Source organism: Mytilus californianus, unplaced genomic scaffold, assembly GCF_021869535.1.
Source record: "Mytilus californianus isolate M0D057914Y unplaced genomic scaffold, xbMytCali1.0.p SCAF_11, whole genome shotgun sequence".
NCBI classification, from domain to species: Eukaryota; Metazoa; Mollusca; class Bivalvia; order Mytilida; family Mytilidae; genus Mytilus; species Mytilus californianus.
In genome coordinates, this window is record NW_026262593.1 from 40,314,003 (window position 1) to 40,334,650 (window position 20,648).

Sequence of the window (20,648 nt, forward strand, 5' to 3'; positions counted from 1 at the left end):
GATAAAATGTGACTCAGTTTATATATATACACAAGCACTTGCTACAGAACAATGCAAGTTTATAATGTTATTCATCTAATGGACACCTCAAAAATGTGGAATGTACATTCTTCTCAAAAATTGGGTGTTCAAGTCCTTAAAAGTTTTTTTTACAGTCTTTTACATATATTTTTAACATGGGTACAGATTAGAAAAAGGGGGGGGGGGGCACAGGTTTACTCTGACACCATGACATTAGAAGAAATATTTGAAAATCACAATTTTCCTTCAAATTACTTGAAAATGGGAAAATTTAGATAAACTTAAATTTTCATTCACACAATAAATTTTTTTTTTTTTAAACTTCTTTTTTGGTGAGTATTAGCTTAAAAATCCTTTACTCTTATGGTCTTTAAGATATTTGCACATTGTATGTGAAGACCAATCAGAAATCAGCATGGGGCCAAAGAGTTATTCTATTGGTTAAGGACCAGTTACCATTATTGTGCATGACTTGTTACATGAATATAGGAATTTGGTGTTAACTTCAGTATTTTAGGAAAACTTTTTTAAGAAATCCCTATAACGAAGGCTGAATGTGATGTAGGTTTTTTTGTGAAATCATACAGTCATTGGTAATAAAAAGTTGCGCAAATTGATCTTTCCAATTCAAATGCATACAGAAAAAAAATCTATTGTTGATTTTTTCTTGTAATTTCAATGTATTCATTTTTTAGCTAGAATAGAAAATATTTTATTAAATGCTGGCCATACTATTTCCCTTTTTTTGGCATTTAATTTGCTCCCTTTGTATTCTAAATGCAACATCATTGTTTAGCTATTCCTGCCTGCTATATTATAAAATGTCCTTAAATGACAATTATTTAATTACTTTTCAATTTTTGATCATCAAGGCAAGAAACACAAATATATCATTTGAACCCAACTGTCAATTGACTGTTGAAGTAAATGCTCTTTACCAATTTTTTGCATTTTTTTTTTTTTTTTAAAGACTTTCTTCTTTGAAACTTCAAAAACAATTATCCCAAACTAGAATTTATCTTAACATAGTGGTGAAATGCAACTCTTTACCTTACATCTAGAAAAACAATGGAGAATTTGACTGTCAAAAATGCTCAGAAAGTAAAAATCCACTGAAAAATTTCTTCCATCAAATTTTTAATGATATTTTATTTGAGTTATGGCCCTTTTTGATGATTTTTACTAAATTTGAGAGTTTTTGAACATTTTCCTGAGGTCAAGGAAAATTGGTTAATAGGATTTTTTATTTTTAGTTTATTGAATGATATGATGCATTGATTTCACTTGAACATAAAAAAAAAACTTTTTGTATTTAAAAAAAATAAGGAATACTTGATTTCCTGAAGAAATATTTTGATAAATTAAAAAATGGAAATTAGAAAATTTACATGGATAAATAATTTGTTAAAGTCAGACAGCTGCAGTTGAAATTTCCTGTCATGTGGTAAATTTATGGCAGAATTATATTATTCATGAGTACATGTATGGTGCTGCTTTAATTACCTAATTTGTTGAAAAATTAAACACACAATTTTGTATACTAAATTTTCTTCATACAAAGAAGGTAGATGTATAAGGCCACCTTTTTGGCCCCTCAAATTCAAAAATCAAATAAGTATTATCAATCTGTTAAATAACATCTTATAGATGTTCAAAATATTCTAATCTGCCAGATGTCTACATATATAAAAATAAGGAGATATGGTATGATTGCCAATGAGACAACTATCCACCAAATTTCAAATGAAGTGGATGTTAGCAATTATGGGCAACTGTACAGCCCTCAATAATGAGAAAAGCCCATAGTGTATATTCCGCTAGTAAAGGCCCCTATATATGAAAAATATGAAACAATTCAATTGAGAAAACTAATGGCCTAATTTATAACAAAACAAATATGACAGACTTGAACCAATAACAAACACTGTACTTGGACAGGCTCATTAAGAATGTTGCTGGGTTAAACATGTTTGAAGTGCCATTTTTACATCTGTCCATTTGTAATTATAATTTTGAAAACTATAACATGCATTTGCTTAGCACTTAACTTCTTGCTTTTCATCAAAACTGCCTAAATGGCCTCATTTGAAATTTTGTCTTTTAATAATTTTAATAATATGAGTCACAGTCTAACTCATAGCAATATTTTGCAACAAGATGTTCATTTGGGTAAAATATCTTTGTTTGGGAAGGCTGTTGCCCATATTTAAGTTTGTCAAAAAATTGCCATTTTAGATCAATTATGTCAATTTCAACATGTTTATGACATCACAACTGACATTTCTGCTCTAAAGAGTTGTCAAGATTATATCATCCTTTTCATCATGTTCATTTACCAATAAAATTAACCTAATTTTGAAAGCATTGAAGAGCTTTACTGTTTTTGCATTTTCAAGGCCATATAATGGCTCTTACAATTGTATATCCTACATCCTTTGTACTTCCTGCTTTAACAGTAGGATTTTTTTTTGGCTGCACTAGATTCGCTATAGATATATGTGGCAGGTGGATTTTCAAATATATTGTATTTTTTTCATGGCAATAAGATATAACCTGAACAAATGATACTTTTTCACTTACAGTTTTACAATGTTTTTTCGGTCTCTCAGTCACTTTCAGACACATTAAAGATATAATGAGTGAGATTTTTGTTTATAATCTGTGTACCTGACTGTTAATTTGTACAAGAGAAGGCCAAAGGAGGTAGAGAAGGTGCTGTCTCTTTCTTTCCATAAACAAATTACAGTGTACATGAACTGACCCTGTACTGTATACTTCGCCAAAAAAAAGTAATGTAAATTCAGAAATTATTGCGAGGTTTTTATTATAAATCCAAATAATGTGAAAGTGTAAGTATCGTAAAAATTGAAACTCACATTCTGATTGATATCTGATACATATAGCTATATGAAAATTTTCATGAAGTCTCAATAATTAATCTCGCATTTTTGTCCATTCTTCAAAAATTGCAATAATAAATGCGCACAACAATTTCTGAATTTACAGTAGTTATAGTTAATGTTATACAACAAGTTAATATTAATTATTTGTTATAAAAGCAACAGAATGCACATTTTTGTTGAGTCTGCCACATTTATGTTGTGGAAGCGAGACAAAGCCAAACAAACAATGTACATTCAAGGAGCAGGGCATCAGCATTGAGTTCAGTCTGGTTAAGTTTTTTTAGACATCAATAACTTTGTCATATAAAAATAAAAAGATGTGGTATAATTGCCAACGAGACAACTCTCCACAAGAGATCAAATGACAGTAATTAACAACCGTAGGTCACTATATCTTCTTTGGAACTTTATGAAATTTGGACAGAAGTCAAAATACAGTAAATTCCATATCACAAAGGGAAGGCTGGGATTGAGTTTTGGGGTAATTGCCCCAAACTTGCAGGAATTAGGGGCAAAAAAGGGGCCAAAAACAAGCATTTTTAGTTTCCAGACAATAACTTGTGTTTCAGTGTATGGATCTCTCTAAAATTGTACTACAAGGTTCCATACTACAAAGGGAGGGCTGGGATTGAGTTTGGGGGTAATTACTCCAAGGGGGGGGGGGGGGTTCAAAAAGTTTGGGGGATTCCAATTTTTTGGGGGGCTCATACTTTTTTTCTTCAAAATTTTTGAAATTTCAAATTTTTTGAAAATTTTCAAGAAGAAATCTTCAATTGCACAGTATTGCGCAATAGATTTTTAAGATCTTTGACCACATTTATTTTGTGTCAGAAACCTAAATTATTTCAAAAATTTGATCACAATCCAAATTCAGACAGTATCAAGCTTGAATATTGTGTCCAAATTTGCCCCAACTGTTCAGTGTTCGACCTCTGCGGTCATATCAGGCTGCAAAGCATTTTATTTCATTTTACCTTATTTTTACTGGTTAATGGACTTTAATTATTTATATGTTCCGCGGAACCCTTACGAATTTGATTTATTCCTTGTTGTTTTTTCAGAATGAGGAAAAGAACCAAATAATCCGCTATGGCAGCCACAAAGAGTTTTCTGTCAGAGTCCAGAAACTTTAATCAGTCAAATGAATTAAGGTAATAAATTTAAGATTACTATTAATAGTCCAACAATAATGGACAGTACACATAATGTTATTTTGTAAAAAAAATCACTGATGTTGAGGAATTCGCTGTAAAACAGGGTGATTGCTAGTGAATTGAGGTGATACATGTGTAACTGAGATAAAGTACATTGTTGTATATGTACTATATGGAATATAAAAGAGAGAAATGTTTCAAATTGAATCACCTTCAATCACCAGCAATCACTGTGAAAATTCACCAACAAGAGTGATTTTTATCTGAATTACATAGGGTATTGTACTCTTTCAATAATTCTAAAATTAAAAACGTGTACAGTGTATGTTATTCTGTGTTATCCCCAGGTCGTTAAAGCAATGTAGTATTTAGCAGTGTCTTTTTCCCCACTGTTTTATTGTTAACTATTTATACCTGCAAAGTGGAAGAAGTTCTTATATGGAAAATGTCTAGGGGAGATAAGCCATAGGATCTTTTTTGTGTTTCACAATTTCTTTCATAACAGTTTATTTTGCATTTTGTAGATGAATTATTTATTTTACAAATAAATTTTGCAATCAACATTTGAATGAGTTTAATTATTTATAAAATAATTATCGAAAACATCATGTAAGATAGCTTCGGCACTATATATTGCATAAATAAACAATATTTTGACAATAATATGTCAGTTTTTATAGAACAATCAACTAGAGTGTTAAGGTTATGCAGTATTTGTCACTTACAAATTTTGCTTTTTATTTGATTTAATAACATTTTTATTTCAAATATTTTGAACAAATGTTAAGGGCATTTATGGTTTGATATTAACAAACCATGTACTGTTGAAAGATACATAATTGTCGGAAGTTAATTATTTATTTGTTCATGATTTTGTCTTGAGTTGTATTTGTTTTTTCCTGATATGAACATTATTAAAACACTTTTTACAATTTTATGTGGTTGAAATAAATATCAAATTTCTGGTAAAAAATAATGCTAATGTTCAAGGTTGGGCGGTATTTACCACCCCCGGTATTTACCAGTGGTATTTACCGGTATTTACCGCCCCGGACAATACTCCCCAAGTGGTCAATACTGGCAAATACTGGTCAATTGAAATTTTCATGCTTCTTTTGACTGACTTATCTTTCAATTCTAGTAAAAAAATGGTTGATGAGGGAAAACTTTATTCCTTTGGCATGATTCAATTTATAAAAATGAATGATATTGGTATGTTTTTAATTATTAAAACTTTAAAAATGACTAATTTAGTTCTTAGGGGTAATGATATTGCATACTTTTGGTATACATATAAAATTGAGCAGCTATATCAGTTATTCTAACATGTATAAATCAAGATATTTTTTTCTTGAAAAGGTTTGAATTTTACAGGTAAATAGAATTACAAGTGACTAGCAATATAGATTATCAGAACATTACCTATTATATGGCTAACAGGTGTCAAAAGTTTAATTACTATAACAACTGTCCCCTAATAAATGTTGACATAACAGGAAAAAAGTCATAAAAGTGATTTCTAAAGATTGCATGTTTTAAACAATGAATTAATTCCTGACTATTCAACAGCATGATAAAAATGTTCTAAATGCAGGAAATGTTTTTTTTAATAAATATATAACATATATCTATATAAAACAATTTTTTTTAATTTTTTAATTGCATCTTTCAAAATAATTGTTAAGAAAATCAGATGTTATATAGTCTCTCTTAAGTGACTGACTTCATGGTGTTAATGACTATATCTGTTGTATGATTAAATTAATATTTGATAAATCTTCATTAAACCATGTTCATGAACTAATTAATTGTGACTTTTTGTCTTATTACAATGTAGTAAATAAGTGACTTTCTGCCTTGTGACTATATCTATCCATTTACCAAGTAATTGACCTGAGGTAGGGACTAGTTTTATAGTAAAGTCCTATCAAAATTTCAATTGACCAGTATTTGCCAGTATTGACCAGTATTTGCCAGTATTTCCCGGTATTTACCGGTATTTACCGCCGGCATGGTCAATACTAGTATTGACCGCTTTTTTGCCAACCTTGCTAATGTTTATATCATCAGAAAAGAGAATTCTTCACAACAAAAACTATAACCAAATAAACATGTGACAATTGGGGCAATATGTGCAATTGTGTCTCCATAGGCGGTAATGGTAACGTTTTCTTCTGTAGCTCAGTCCATATCGTAAACTTGGATATGTATGATGGCTCGTTTCGAAGCTGAGACATTTTCACATATGTTGTTAAATTTTTGGGGTACGAAGTGTGATTCATTTTTCTGTGAATTAGCATACCCCGAAAATCCTTTCGTGATGCGGCTCTTCCTGGTAAAAAATCCCTTTTTTCACACAATAAATTCTTTGAAAATTTAATACTTTGAATACATTTAATAACTAAATAGTTTTTACACATTTATTCTATGGTCCTCTACTTTCCAAATCAACACAAATGGTTAAGCTCAGTTACATGTCCAATATCACTACACAGAGATTTTTTGTTTACACACAAATTTTGTGTTCCTCAATTTGAGGCGCATTAGGGATATTGACCCAATTGCTTCTATTAGTACTAAAGTTTATTAAAAATTAACCAGAAATGACCTCACAATAATTTTTATATGAAATATATAGCAAAATATTGTAGGTAACAAATATAGTTCTTACAATGTTATAAAATGGTTGAAGAGGGACAAGTTGTAGCATCTGTCCTTGTATTCAAGAGACTTGTCTCTAGAGACAGATTTCTAAATTTAAAAAAAAGATTGGGAGGCTCTGATTGATATCAGGAGAGTTGACACATGTCATTAGGCCAAACTAAATATATACAGTCTTCCAGCTTGATCATTTTCACAGAACGGTCCGCCCACCCTTTCCTGACTGACGCCCTGTGCCGTTTTTATAAATGAATTCCAAATATTGATTTAAAAGTTTTTACAAAGATAATGATTATGCAGTGAAATAGTCGTTAAAATTTCATTTATGCTGTGATTCCTGATTTTTTTAAAAAGAGAAACACAACTTTTGTTGATCAGGAATGTTTCCTAAAATTAACTGAAGTGAAATTGTGAATAGATTTCCGGATTCTTGTTCTAATCTTCCTATTTAAGCATCACATCAGTCAAATCATGCAATAATTGCCTACATTTGTAGCATGCCTAAGGCCTTCAAAGATCCTGTTCCTTGAAGGACTTAGGCATATGTATAGCTAGTAATATACGTAATTGGTCCCTTGCTGTTACCCAAAATAAGGTTGATTTTCATCTGGCGCAAAAGTGACTAAAGCCCTCAAAATCCTAGCTGAAACCCTGCTGTTTACATAACAAAAAACAAAGTTTGACATGCCCTTTTTGCATTATCAATCAGCGTGCTAAAGTTTCTTTTCATGACTGGCTCCCTGCCCTTTTGAAATCCTGCATGGAACACTGATATATACTTGTTTCCTGTCTCCTGGTAGAAAAAGATAGGGAAGGTAGGTAATTAAAATAAAAACATTTATCTGGGCAATATTTGGAAATGTTCTGGACTCTTAAAGTTGCTTAACCAAAAAGTCCATAAAATGTGTTCAAGTATATATGCATGTATATTCAGGTTAGTTTGGCATGTATATTCAGGTTAGTTTGGGAGGCAGTAATCACAAATATATATTTTTGTTAACTTTAAGAATCTTTCTTTAAACAAGTTCTATGTTCATTCGCAATCATCTACAAAGGAAGTTTTACATCATTTGATAGTAATTTTTCAGGATTTCTTATTTTCCTCTGACGTTTGTCCGAGACATTAGATAATACAATGAACTTCACTAAGAATGTTTTGGTTAAGTTGATGATGACCACATACATGTACATGATTCAATTTATGAGTATCAGTTTATAAATGAACATTTGGTTATTTTTGTTGTTTGATTGCTGCTTCATTGACCTTTCACCCATACATGTAGATACCCCACATCTTCTTTTATTCATAATCATAGACTTAATTACAGAACAGTTGAATCTCCCATTATAAATTGATTCTATTTCAGCTTACTTCATATTCTTATATGTTTGTTTTTATGTTGACCAAAACTCAGTCTTTTAAATTCCAAAACATTTTATATTATAATAAAAGAGGGTCTAGATGGGGTTTACAGAATAGAGGTTAATGGGCAAAAAGTACAGAATAAAAGAAAGAGAAAAATAGGCAAAAGAATAGAGAAGAGAGAATAATGGGGGTGCTAAAATATAAAATGATAAAGAAGAATTGGTATAAAGATTTAAAAAAAACTGGCATGAAATATTAAAGAACACATTTATGCAGAAATGAAGACCCCCCCAACCTCAGACCCCCAATCCAGACCCTTGTATAATATAAATTTACTGCATGCTGTACAATTGTGATGAAAGGAAGACAACTCCATTAAGTTTTATGACAATATAAAAATAAGGAGATGTGATATGATTGCCAAAGTCCACCAGAGTTCAAATGAAGTGGATGTAAGCAATTATAGGCGACTGTACAGCCTTCAACAATAAGAAAAACCTAAATTGTATAGTCTGCTATGAAAGGCTTCAACATAAAAAATTTGTAACAATTCATACATGAAAACAAGTTCACAAGTTAAATAGCACTTTTAAAGAACATCATTTATGTAGCTATATTTAATGTATAAGAAAGACCTTTGAAAAAAAGAGGAATAAATAAATATAAATAAAAAATAGAAACAGAATATGCATCGTCTGAAAGATAAAACGCTGCGATCAATCAGTTTAGGTCCACAAACTACGCACATCACAGCGGAACAGTACATGTTAACTAATCACTGCTACATGTAACACATCCCAGATGGTAAAATATAGCTAAACGAATAATACAGCTGACCACCTCATGAAAGTTGGTTGATTGATTGATGATCGCTTAACTTCTCATCTAGGCTAAAAAGGCAATATTGCAAAGAGAAGGTAAATTTTATCACTAGGTATATTATTGATGGGAGATACTGATCTTTATTATTATGTATTGGTCATTTCAGGTCATTTCAGCCATTGCAATTATTTTTTTTCTGCTTGACCATTGACTAAATGCTCCTAGAATAATAGAGTTATTTTTGATAAATGTATATTTGAGGAAATTTTATCAGTGGTTGTCTTTAGGCTAAAAAATATATACCGCTAACCAGTACTTGATTTCTATAAATACTGCTAACCAGTACTTGATCCTATATATATCGCTAACCAGTACTTGATTCTTGCCTTCTGGCAGAAAAAAGGGTAGGTAGGTTAAAAAGTAAAAACAAATATTGAATATTTTACTTTAGACTACTAGTATATAGGGAAATGTTCTGGATTTTAACAGTGCTTAAAGTTCATGTGGATCACGGGGGGGGGGGTCTCTTCCTATATGAAGGTATATACATATGTGCCACTGGAATGGGTCCCTTTTTTGATACATCAAATATATCAATGGGGTGCAATTTTACCGAGGAAATATATCAATAGGTAGTAATTGACCAATTGTGATATATTAATGGGTCATCATTTTTCAGTTTGTTGTGCAACAATCTTCACTGAATGGGTTATGATTTTGCTGTGAAATATATGTATAGGTAGGGATTTCACAATTATTCAATATATGAATGGGGGTGTTTTTAAATCCCAGCTGCACAACTGTACCCAAAATCCCATGTTGAAACCCCCCCCCCGTGATGTGGATCCTTTGGCTGAAATGGCTGTATTTTAAATTTGGAGGTGAAAAAATTGTCTGGACTTTAAAGATGATTAACTTAAAATATCCATAAAAAGTTTTAAGGTAGGCATGAACATTAAGGATAGGTACGTAGGGAAGAGCCTTATCACTTTTTTTTTTTTTTTTTAATTTCTACTGAGAAATTGAAAATTAAAAATCTTTAGTCATTTTTGTTTAATTCCTTCCTTTCACAGATTGTTTAAACTCTGACCAATTAAGACGTGAATGAAAAGAGACTTTGGACATACATTTATTTCTATGAGAAAGCAACCCTTAACATGTTAAAGCCAAAAAAGACATTAACAGAGCAACATATGGCCTTGACACATGTTCATACCGTTCCAGTACATCAAGCTAGCTTTTGATAGGGTCTAGACAAGTTGTGATGCAGTTACTGGAAGCAAGTTCTCAGAACCTTATATCATATGATAAAGATTTCATTCAGTGTTTAGAGTTTACCATATAGCATAGGTCGTTCTTTGTGGGTGTTAGAGTTTACCATATAGCATAGGTCGTTCTTTGTGGGTGTTAGAGTTTACCATATAGCATAGGTCGTTCTTTGTGGGTGTTAGAATATACCATATAGCATAGGTCGTTCTTTGTGGGTGTTACAGTTTACCATATAGCATAGGTCGTTCTTTGTAGGTGTTAGAGTTTACCATATAGCATATGTCGTTCTTTGTGGGTGTTAGAGTTTACCATATAGCATAGGTCGTTCTTTGTGGGTGTTAGAGTTTACCATATAGCATAGGTCGTTCTTTGTGGGTGTTAGAGTTTACCATATAGCATAGGTCGTTCTTTGTGGGTGTTAGAGTTTACCATATAGCATAGGTCGTTCTTTGTGAGTGTTAGAGTTTACCATATAGCATAGGTCGTTCTTTGTGAGTGTTAGAGTTTACCATATATCATAGGTCGTTCTTTGTGAGTGTTAGAGTTTACCATATAGCATAGGTCGTTCATTGTGGGTGTTAGAGTTTACCATATAGCATAGGTCGTTCTTTGTGGGTGTTAGAGTTTACCATATAGCATAGGTCGTTCTTTATGAATGTTAGAGTTTACCATATAGCATAGGTCGTTCTTTGTGAGTGTTAGAGTTTACCATATAGCATAGGTCGTTCTTTGTGAGTGTTAGAGTTTACCATATATCATAGGTCGTTCTTTGTGAGTGTTAGAGTTTACCATATAGCATAGGTCGTTCATTGTGGGTGTTAGAGTTTACCATATAGCATAGGTCGTTCTTTGTGGGTGTTAGAGTTTACCATATAGCATAGGTCGTTCTTTATGAATGTTAGAGTTTACCATATAGCATTGTTAGAGTTTACCATATAGCATAGGTCGTTCTTTTTGGGTGTTAGAGTTTACCATATAGCATAGGTCGTTCTTTGTGGGTGTTAGAGTTTACCATATAGCATAGGTCATTCTTTGTGAGTGTTAGATTTACCATATAGTATAGGTCGTTCTTTGTGGGTGTTAGAGTTTACAATATAGCATAGGTCGTTCTTTGTGGGTGTTAGAGTTTACCATATAGCATAGGTCGTTCTTTGTGGGTGTTAGAGTTTACCATATAGCATAGGTCGTTCTTTGTGGGTGTTAGAGTTTACCATATAGCATAGGTCGTTCTTTGTCGGGCCTTGGTGGCTAAGTGGTCTAAGTAGTTCAATTACAGTTATCACTAGCCTGTCAATGCTGAGATTTAAAGTTTGAATCCCATTTGTTGCAAAAGTGTTCGACTTCTGCCTTAATTGACTAGGATTACCAGTGTTTCCTGCCAAAGGTCTGTGGTTCTTACCAAATACTCCGGTGTCCTCCACCAACAAAAATTTGCCACCCTGATGTAGCTGAGAGTCTTGAAAGTGGCATTAAATGCCAACAATCAATCAATCATTGTTGGATACCATATGGTGACCTCTAGATGTCTATTTAGGTTAATTTATGCTGTAGGATTAGTGTCAGTTGATGTGTACCCTACATTTAATGCATTGTATAATTCTATTGATTGATATTGGTGACAAAGGAAGACAGCAAGTTAATGTAATTTTGTAGTGACATACATACCTCATTGATTTTGACTAAGGTGATTATCAGTTCAGTTCTCTTACTTACAACCATAAAACTTTGTTTGGATTTTGTTATTGGGAGTCTAAAAGATTTCTACCATAATTTTCTTTTTCTGATTTCTTTCTAATTTCTTTCGATCAGTGTTGTTTCTTTACACTAAAAATGTTTGCACAATCATGCTTTCTTTCCTCTGAAAGTAATTTTGATTCATGAAAGGAAATTTGATTACCACCTTTTTCTTCTTTTGATAGATATTTGCCACTCGCAATTTTTTTCAACATTTAATTGACATTTTGGTTTTTTTTTTAATTTACAATTTCAGACCTTGTTCTCACCAAATTAATAGAAAAATTTGCATTTGCTTTGAATAATACTATTTGAATTTGTTGTTTTCATGAATCTCTGAAATTCATGAAAATGGTGTGTTGTACCCTTCAAATGTCAGCAGTGTTAAGGTATTCATAACCTACATTTAATGCTTCATTGATTATTTGTTCTGCTCTACATATGGGACAATATTGCATTGATTTACATTGTTCTATTTTACTGAGTTCTATGTCTGTTGACAACATTTATTAAATTTAGGTTACAGCATGGTTGAGTCTGTCGAGAGTAGATTTGTGGAGAAAATTTCTGGAGGGGTTTTGCTTTTAACAAATATATTGCTTCCAGTTGAATAATTACATTGAGATCATGTCAAATGGCAGCTGTTTACTAGACTAAGGCTTTTCCTCACTGCTCAGCTACTAGAAAATATCAAGGGGGAAAAAATAGCATTTCAGAATCTATTTTCTCCTTTTTGTTTTATAGCAAATATAAACATTAAACTACAATTCATTGCTGTAAATTTGTTATTAATAATTATTTTGTTAGACCTGTATTTTATTAATTGAATAAATTACATTAAGCTTTTGATAAAATGTTATTCAATATTTTTCTCTGTCGACAAATCTGTCTCCAATGTAGCTACGAAATAGTTTCACCAAAGTGTGAAAGTGACTGTCAGACTCTGAAGTTTTGAAAGGTGGGTACACAATATTGTTTTTTTGTTATTGACCTATTAGTGTGTCTTAATCTCAGTAAATGAGAGCATGTTGGAAAGGATTGAGACAGTGAATTTTACCTGTCTGCAGCTAGACACAACATAGATTTTTAGTATTAGGGATATTGTATGCACATATTAAAAATCTTTAGTCAGACATTAAAAATACAGTTTAGGTTAACTCCTTGACAACTGTGTACACCGCCATAGGAGGGGTTTTTTCTACTAACAACCATACATTTTTGTGGCGATATAAAATGTTAAGTGAAAAAAAACTGAATCAGAAATTTTTGACAAAAAAAATTTACATCGTAGACATCTACACTACTTATGGCGTCCATAAGGAGACATGATTTTCATTGATATAAGATATTTATTATTTCTTAAAAAATGACAACCAGATAATTTAATGCAGTGACACTTTTATTTACATAATTATTATATTATCAAAATATTGTTTATGATAAAGTAATGCAGATTATGAAAAACAATACTGTATGAAAAATTAAAAAAACCCAACATTGTATTGAGGCATATGTAGTGAAGACAGGGTTTAAGCTGTTTTTATTTCTTTTAAAGATAAAAGTGCAATTTGTGTCTGTCAGTCTTTGTTGTCTGACTGTCATCATTTATAAAAGCAGGCTTTGGTGGCCCGAGTGGTCTAAGAGTAGTTCATCTACTGTATCACTAGCATGTTAACAACTGAAGTTGTGAGTTTGAACCCTGTTTGTGGCAGGTGCGTTTGACTGCAATCTTAATAGACTAGGATTGTCAGTTTTCCTGCTGAAGGTCGTGGTTTCCTCCACCAAATAAAAAAATAATTACCACGACATAACCAATAGTGCTGAAAGTGGCATTAAACACTATCAATAAAGTATTCAATCGATCTTTTTTAAAAACCTTTTCCTTTGAAACTGCATAGTCATTTTTTCATTAATATTCTTGCATGAGGTGTCTAGCTTTAAAATCAATTCCAGTATTCTTGCCAAACAACAAAAATGGCTTCATGTTTCCAAATTAGAACAGAGGTAAAGCAGGAATTTTTTTTCTCTTTGCTTTCCTAGTTTTGTAAAATATTGCTCGTCTTTTCAACTTTTGTTTTATTACTTCAAAACCAACTTTAACCATTATATATGTGTGCTGCTTCAATAAAACTATAAATTCAGAAATTTTGCTGTTATTAATGCAATTTTTTAACAATGAACAAAAAAGCAAGTTTAATTATTTCAATTTCAATTACTGTTTTATAAAATAGAGCTATCAAATAATTTTGGAATGGGAGTATTTGTTTTTTGTGTGTGCTATCCCGTTGCAATTATTGCAATAATAAAAACATTCCAAAAATAAAAAAATTTTAAAAATAAAAAACATTGAAATAATAAAAACATTGCAAAAATAAAAACTTTGCAATAATAAAAACATTGCAAAAATAAAAACATTGCAATAATAAAAACATTGCAAAATATTAAAGATATTGCAAAAATATGTGAATTTACAGTAATCAAATGATGTGATGAGCCATTGGAGAAAATAGACCCCTAGGGAACATTTTTTTTTAGATTACTGGTACCCAGATTGAGTCAGCATAAATACATATATAGATGCCAAGTGAGCGAGACTGCCTCTTCACAACATCACATAGTTGGAACTGCTTATATTGGCCTAAGTTTTGTTATGTTTTATGTAATTTTTAGTTTAAGAGGAAATCTTTATGTTGAATTTTAGTACAGATACCACTCCCTGAACTAATAAAAAAAATCTTCATCTCCCATTCTTATATGAGGGTGTGGATGGGGGTTTACAGAAGAGGATACACTTGATTCCAATCCTTATCTCTACGTCAAAGTGTTTGGTTCTAGGTTACATTATTTGACATCATGCGTTTGTTGGGCATAAAATCTACGTCAGTACGTTGAGCTAAGGGATGAATATTTTAATGGGGATAACTTCCATATGACTGCTTCGATAACTGTTTTTAAATTATAAAATTAATATATTTCATTAGGTAGGGTTGGATTATGTACATAAGAATAAGGGTGTTTGAAAAATGTCAAGCAGTCACAATTTTATCAGTTTTGAACTTTTATCAGTTCAAAGATGCAGGGATCTAGTTAGCCCATAAAACATTTAAATGATGTGAGAAATCAGATTAGAGTAAAAGAGTATTTCTGGTAATGGAAATGATATAGATCAAATGTATTATGGGCAAAAAATATAAAGAATAGAGAAAAATGTACCAAAAAAGTAAAGAATAGAGAAAAATGGCCTACAAAATTAAAGTGTCTGTCATGCCTTTAGTAGGGCATTCATTTTTAGTGACACATTTAGATATTTTACGATTTCTGAAAAAGCCAGGCCTTTTGACATATATATATCAGAATACATTTTTAAACATATTTTTATATATCTCTTTGTTTTACAGAACAAATACTGAGGAAATAATATAGTCTGTGTTTACATCTGACATGCCTTTAGCAGGACATTCATTTGTTAGCTACACATTTAAACATTTTATGATTTTTTAAAAAGCCTAACCTTTGGACATGCCATTAACAAGGGCATTCATTTGTTAGCAACATATTTAAATATTTTACGATTTCTGAAAAAGCCTAGCCTTTTGACATGGCTTTAGCAGGGGCATTCTCATTTAATTATTTTACAATTCTTGAAATAGCGCTAGCCCAGCCTTTTGACAAGCCTTTAGCAGGGGCATCATTTGTTAGCAACACCTTTTAAAATATTTTATGATTTCTGAAAGAGCAGAGCCTTTTGACGTATATTAAAATACATTTTAATAAATCTGGTTCGTATTTGGTAGGATGGGTTAATCATGATGTGCTGGTAATCATACTAATGTGATCATTCTGATTCAATGATTAATGCAGACGTTACAACTCCTTAACATTTTTTCATGTCTGTGTAATAATATATGCACATTTGACAACATCTTTACATATTTAATATTATATTTAGTTATAAATTGTACAAGATCATACATGTTTTGTGCAACAATATTAATTTACTGTTTTTTCTTGACCTCATTTTTATGGTTCAGCTACAATATGTTTTTGTAAATAATCACATTTAAAAACATAAATTGGTGCATCAGAAAACTTTTCTGTATTTAGTTTCATGAAAATTTCAAAACTCCTTAAAGATTAAAGCCAGCGATGTATAGAAACTTAAGGCACTATATGACCAAAAAGGGACTTAAAAAGAAAAGTCAAATGATCTGAAGTCCACTTTGCCTGCTGTAATAGGTACCATAAGGTAATTTCTCAGAAAGTTGATACCAAGTTCAACAGAATTTGGTGGTAAGATGCTAAACTGGAGGCACATATTAGTCTAATACATTACACTAAACTGTCTTCATGTTTGACCCCCACCCACTAACAATATTTGTAGTTAGTTTTGTTCATTAAATCAGTTCCTCCGTTATTACAAGGTCAGATATATACATCCATCATTCAAGAGGATGTGGATAGGGGTTTACAGAATAGAGAATAATGGGCAAAAAATATAAAAGAATAGAAAAAAATGGACACAAAAAATAAAGAATAGAGATTAATGAGGTGCTAAAATATAAAGAATAGAGAATATTGGGCAAAAAGTATAAAGAATAGAGAAAAATGGCCTAAAAAATAAAGAATACAGAGCTGAAAGACCCCCATCCAGACCCGCATTCAAAGTTCTTGATTATCTTCATGTTTTTGGTTAGGTCAGCTTTATTTACTTTGAGTAATAAGTCGACTTGACTTTATTTGGTCTAATGATTTCCTCGTTAGACGACTTGACTTTATTTGGTCTAATGATTTCCTGGTTAGAACACTTGACTTTATTTGGTCTAATGATTTCCTCGTTAGACGACTTGACTTCATTTGGTCTAATGATTTCCTCTTTAGATATCATTTTCATGGGTTAGTGATTAAAGCTAAGTTTTCAAGGTCAGGTCTGTACTCTCTGTTTCTCAGAGACTTTAAATAAAAGGTGAACTATTTTTTCATATTCAGACCTTTTAAAGCTTGCTATACAGAATGGGGTTTGCTCTTCTTAACCAGTAATAATCCACATTTTATGAGTCCGATGAAGATTGTCTCATTGGCAATCATACCACATCCCCTTATTTTCATATATTAGATCAATCAGATGTTTTTAAGGTATTGATTGTTGGTTGCTTAATGTCCAGTGGCAAATATTTCATGCATGTTGTAAGGTGTATAAGCCTAACTTTAAATATTTCTGAAGTAAGAATCGTTTTTAAAGGGTAAAATACTATCGTTTCTGCTTAAATAGAAACACCGAGTCTCTTAATCAGTCACTGTAAATTCAGAAATTATTGCGAGGTTTTTATTAATGCGAATAATGCGATTGGGTGAGTATCGCAATAAAAAGATATCGCATTCTGATATCTGGTACATACATCTGTATGCAGATTTTCCTAAAATCGCAATAATTTATCTCACATTTTTCCCCATTCTTCAAAAATCGCAATAATAAATGCACGCAATAATTTCTGAATTTACAGAAAAAAGGGTAGTAATTTGTACATGTGTATACTTGTTCTGAATTGGTCATTTTATATACATATATCACACAAAAGAATTAAACATTTTTTTTGTACCTTCATTGTACGTAAATATAACAAAGACAACATTTGCGTTTAATTATTGATCAAATTTTTTTTTTTTTTTTTTTTTATTTCGTATACATGATACTGTTATAAAAATAATATAGCTTTTGTGACAAGTTTCTGTTTAATTTAAGGTTGAATTTTTTTCGATCAGTAAAATATTTTCTTTTGAGTTTAAATACCCATCTAGGAAATAAATTAGATTCTTAAAAGAAAAATCTTGTTTGTTCATAATTTATAAGCCAAATCAGACATAAAAAAATCTGTGATATTGAAAAATTTGTATTTAACTTTAAGGTATTATTTAAATTTATGAAGGTACGTTCAAATCTGACTCATTGCTATTTACCTATACTGAATAAAATATGCACAAAAAAATTATAAAGGTTATATTATTTTCTGTATATTAAACTTTTTATGTGCAAGTTATAAACAATTTTAATGGATTTTTGGAAACTTGCATCAGTAAACAATGTCTGCACAATGAATTAGCATATAAATGCAGAAAAAAAATCATTATTGATGCAATTTTTCTGAACTAATGAAAAAGACTGAAAGAAACATTTTCAAATTGACATCAAGAATAAATTGGTTATTCAAAATCAATAGAACTTTTGACTGCCTTCTGCGCAATTTTTCTTCAATTAAGATGCATTATCCTTTGTGTGGCCTCTGCCTATTTACAATTTTTCAATGTCTGCAGAAGATTTTTTATTCTCAATTTCATTGTATATATGCATTCTTGTTGCACATCAAATAAAGAGGTACAAGAAGGGGGATAATCAATATTTAAAAAGATTGGTTTATGTTTTGTTTAAGTGCTGGGAGGGGGGCAGGTGTTAAATTAACTAGGTTATTGTGCAGAGGTTCAATCCTTTGTTTACTTTGTGTTAAAAAAGTGCAGTGAAAATTTCGAATGTTTTTTTTTAATTTTGTTACAGATTAAATTTACATAAAAACTTGTAAGTACATATATGTTTCAAGTCCTAGGTTTTGTCAAATGATTTTAAAATGACATTCAGTTTAAATGAATAATGTTGAAAAAATTGTTTGAAAAAGGTTAAAATGTAAAAAATTGTCAAGTTGTTATGTAAAATGTAATAAGTCAATTTGACAACACATTAATTTAAAGTTTACACCCAAGCAAATAAGGAATATATCATCACCTTTTTTCAGTGGAATTCCTTTTGAAGAACTATTTTTGTAAACTTAATTAAAGGAGGACTATTTTTATACCTTTAATACATATATAAGTTAAGTATTAAAAATCATGTAAAGTGAAGAAAAAGGAAAGAAAAAAAAAATCAAAGAGAAAAGTACCTTCTAGTCAGACATGGTACATAAAAAACTTTTGAAAATATGATTAAACATTTCAAAGCACCATTGGGACGTTAAATTCAAAAGCCTCTTGTAGAGAGAATGCCACACTCTTTGCACATTTGGAACCCTCGCACAAGTCTTTGAGGGGTCTGTAGGTGGCCAGGTGTTGCAAGGCAGAATTTATATTCCTCTCCAATATACCCTCACTTTCCAGTGTTCTCGCCCTTCATACGGGTCGATTCCTTTTACACAACCTACCTATTGTATTTATTTTTCATTTTGTTCTCATTCTGAACATCCATGAAATATTGCTACTGAATGTTCATTGATCAGATTGATTTGCTGAATCATAATGTCCAGTTGCAAATATTTCATGCTTATGAGAACAAATACACTATATATCAGATGATCGAATTTAGATGTAAAAAAGTGGCAGGTCACTGGAAAACAAGTATTAATTAGATTGAGGAAGAAACTTTGACATACAACAGATCGCTTACTGGACCTTCTGAAGAGAAGCTACTTTGGCTCTTTCACAATCAGGGCAGTCTCCCAATTGATGTTAAGCATATAATTTAGAAATTTCTGCTAAAGGAGAGCTGCTAAAGGAAAAAAAATTGAATATTTTCAGGAAAATCATTTGTATAAAAAAAGATCAAGTTTAGATTGTAAACTTAAGTGGTCTGCATAACAATTTTGATAAACAAACTGGCCATATTAAATATTATGAATAAGTACACATAAGAGAATCTCAGAAAAGTATATACCATTTTGCCAGTGCTTGTGCATGTTACTATCTAGTTATATTTACAAAGGATAACTCTGGTATATTAAGACTGTACACTAGTAGCATGCAAATACTTATAGCAAGAGAATAAAGTTACAGAAAAAAAATTTGAATTGTGCATAGATATTTTACCTTCTCCCATTTTATATTTAGGAAGGTTTCTGCTGAAATTCTAAATAACAACATTTTCAATAATATGGTCTTTTTCTTTCAAAATTATAAAAGGATGTGTGCTTGTTTTTGAGATGCAAGCCAGTTGAAAAACCAGAATTTTGGTTGGAAAGGATTTCTCCACTGTAATGTATAACAATATTTTTTTTATTTAACCTATGGGATAATAAGGTGTTTTTAATATTGGGATAAAATATATTTTCATTTGCTTATTTTTGGGATGTGCAATATTTCTGTACTTTTGTCTCGGCTTAGTGGAGTCTAAAAGCGAGACATATGTATGCTATTTCCGGTTGGGGCATTGGTGGCGGTGTCATCAACAATGTATTAGTTTGTGATTAGGTCAGTTTATTGGGAACCAGTATTGGGAGGTCAATGATATCTGGTATTAATTTTGAAACTTTTGCTTAGTTTACATGTTAAAGTATTGCTATTTTAATTTCAACAATTGCATTTTACTATCAAAATAACAAAAGGTGAGACATATCTCTGTGTTAACAGTTTATGAATGTTTCAACAAGTAAAATCACAAAAATACTGAACTCAGAGGAAAATACAAAAAGGAAAGTCCCTAATCAAATAGCAAAATCAAAAGCTCAAACACATCAAACGAATGGATAACAACTGTCATATTCCTGACTTGGTACAGGCATTTTCTTATGTAGAAAATGGTGGATTAAACCGGGTTTTAAAGCTAGCTAAACCTCTCACTTGTATGACAGTCACATCAAATTCCATTATATTGACAACGATGTGTGAACAAAACAAACACAATAGGTAAAAATGTCACAAATAGGGGTACAAGAGCAACACGAACCCCACCAAAAACTGGGG

The 20,648-nt window shown here is 31.2% G+C and overlaps 1 protein-coding gene across 2 annotated transcripts in view; it reads left to right on the forward strand.

Moving 5' to 3' along the window:
* Positions 1-20,648, forward strand: part of LOC127720072 (uncharacterized) — a 43,698-nt gene that overhangs the window by 364 nt on the left and 22,686 nt on the right. For both annotated transcript variants that reach the window (XM_052226468.1, XM_052226469.1), the window contains exon 2: positions 3,986-4,075. In XM_052226468.1, the coding sequence (XP_052082428.1) occupies positions 4,014-4,075 (62 nt within the window). In that variant the 5' untranslated portion in view covers positions 3,986-4,013. The remainder of the gene's footprint in view (positions 1-3,985; positions 4,076-20,648) is intronic.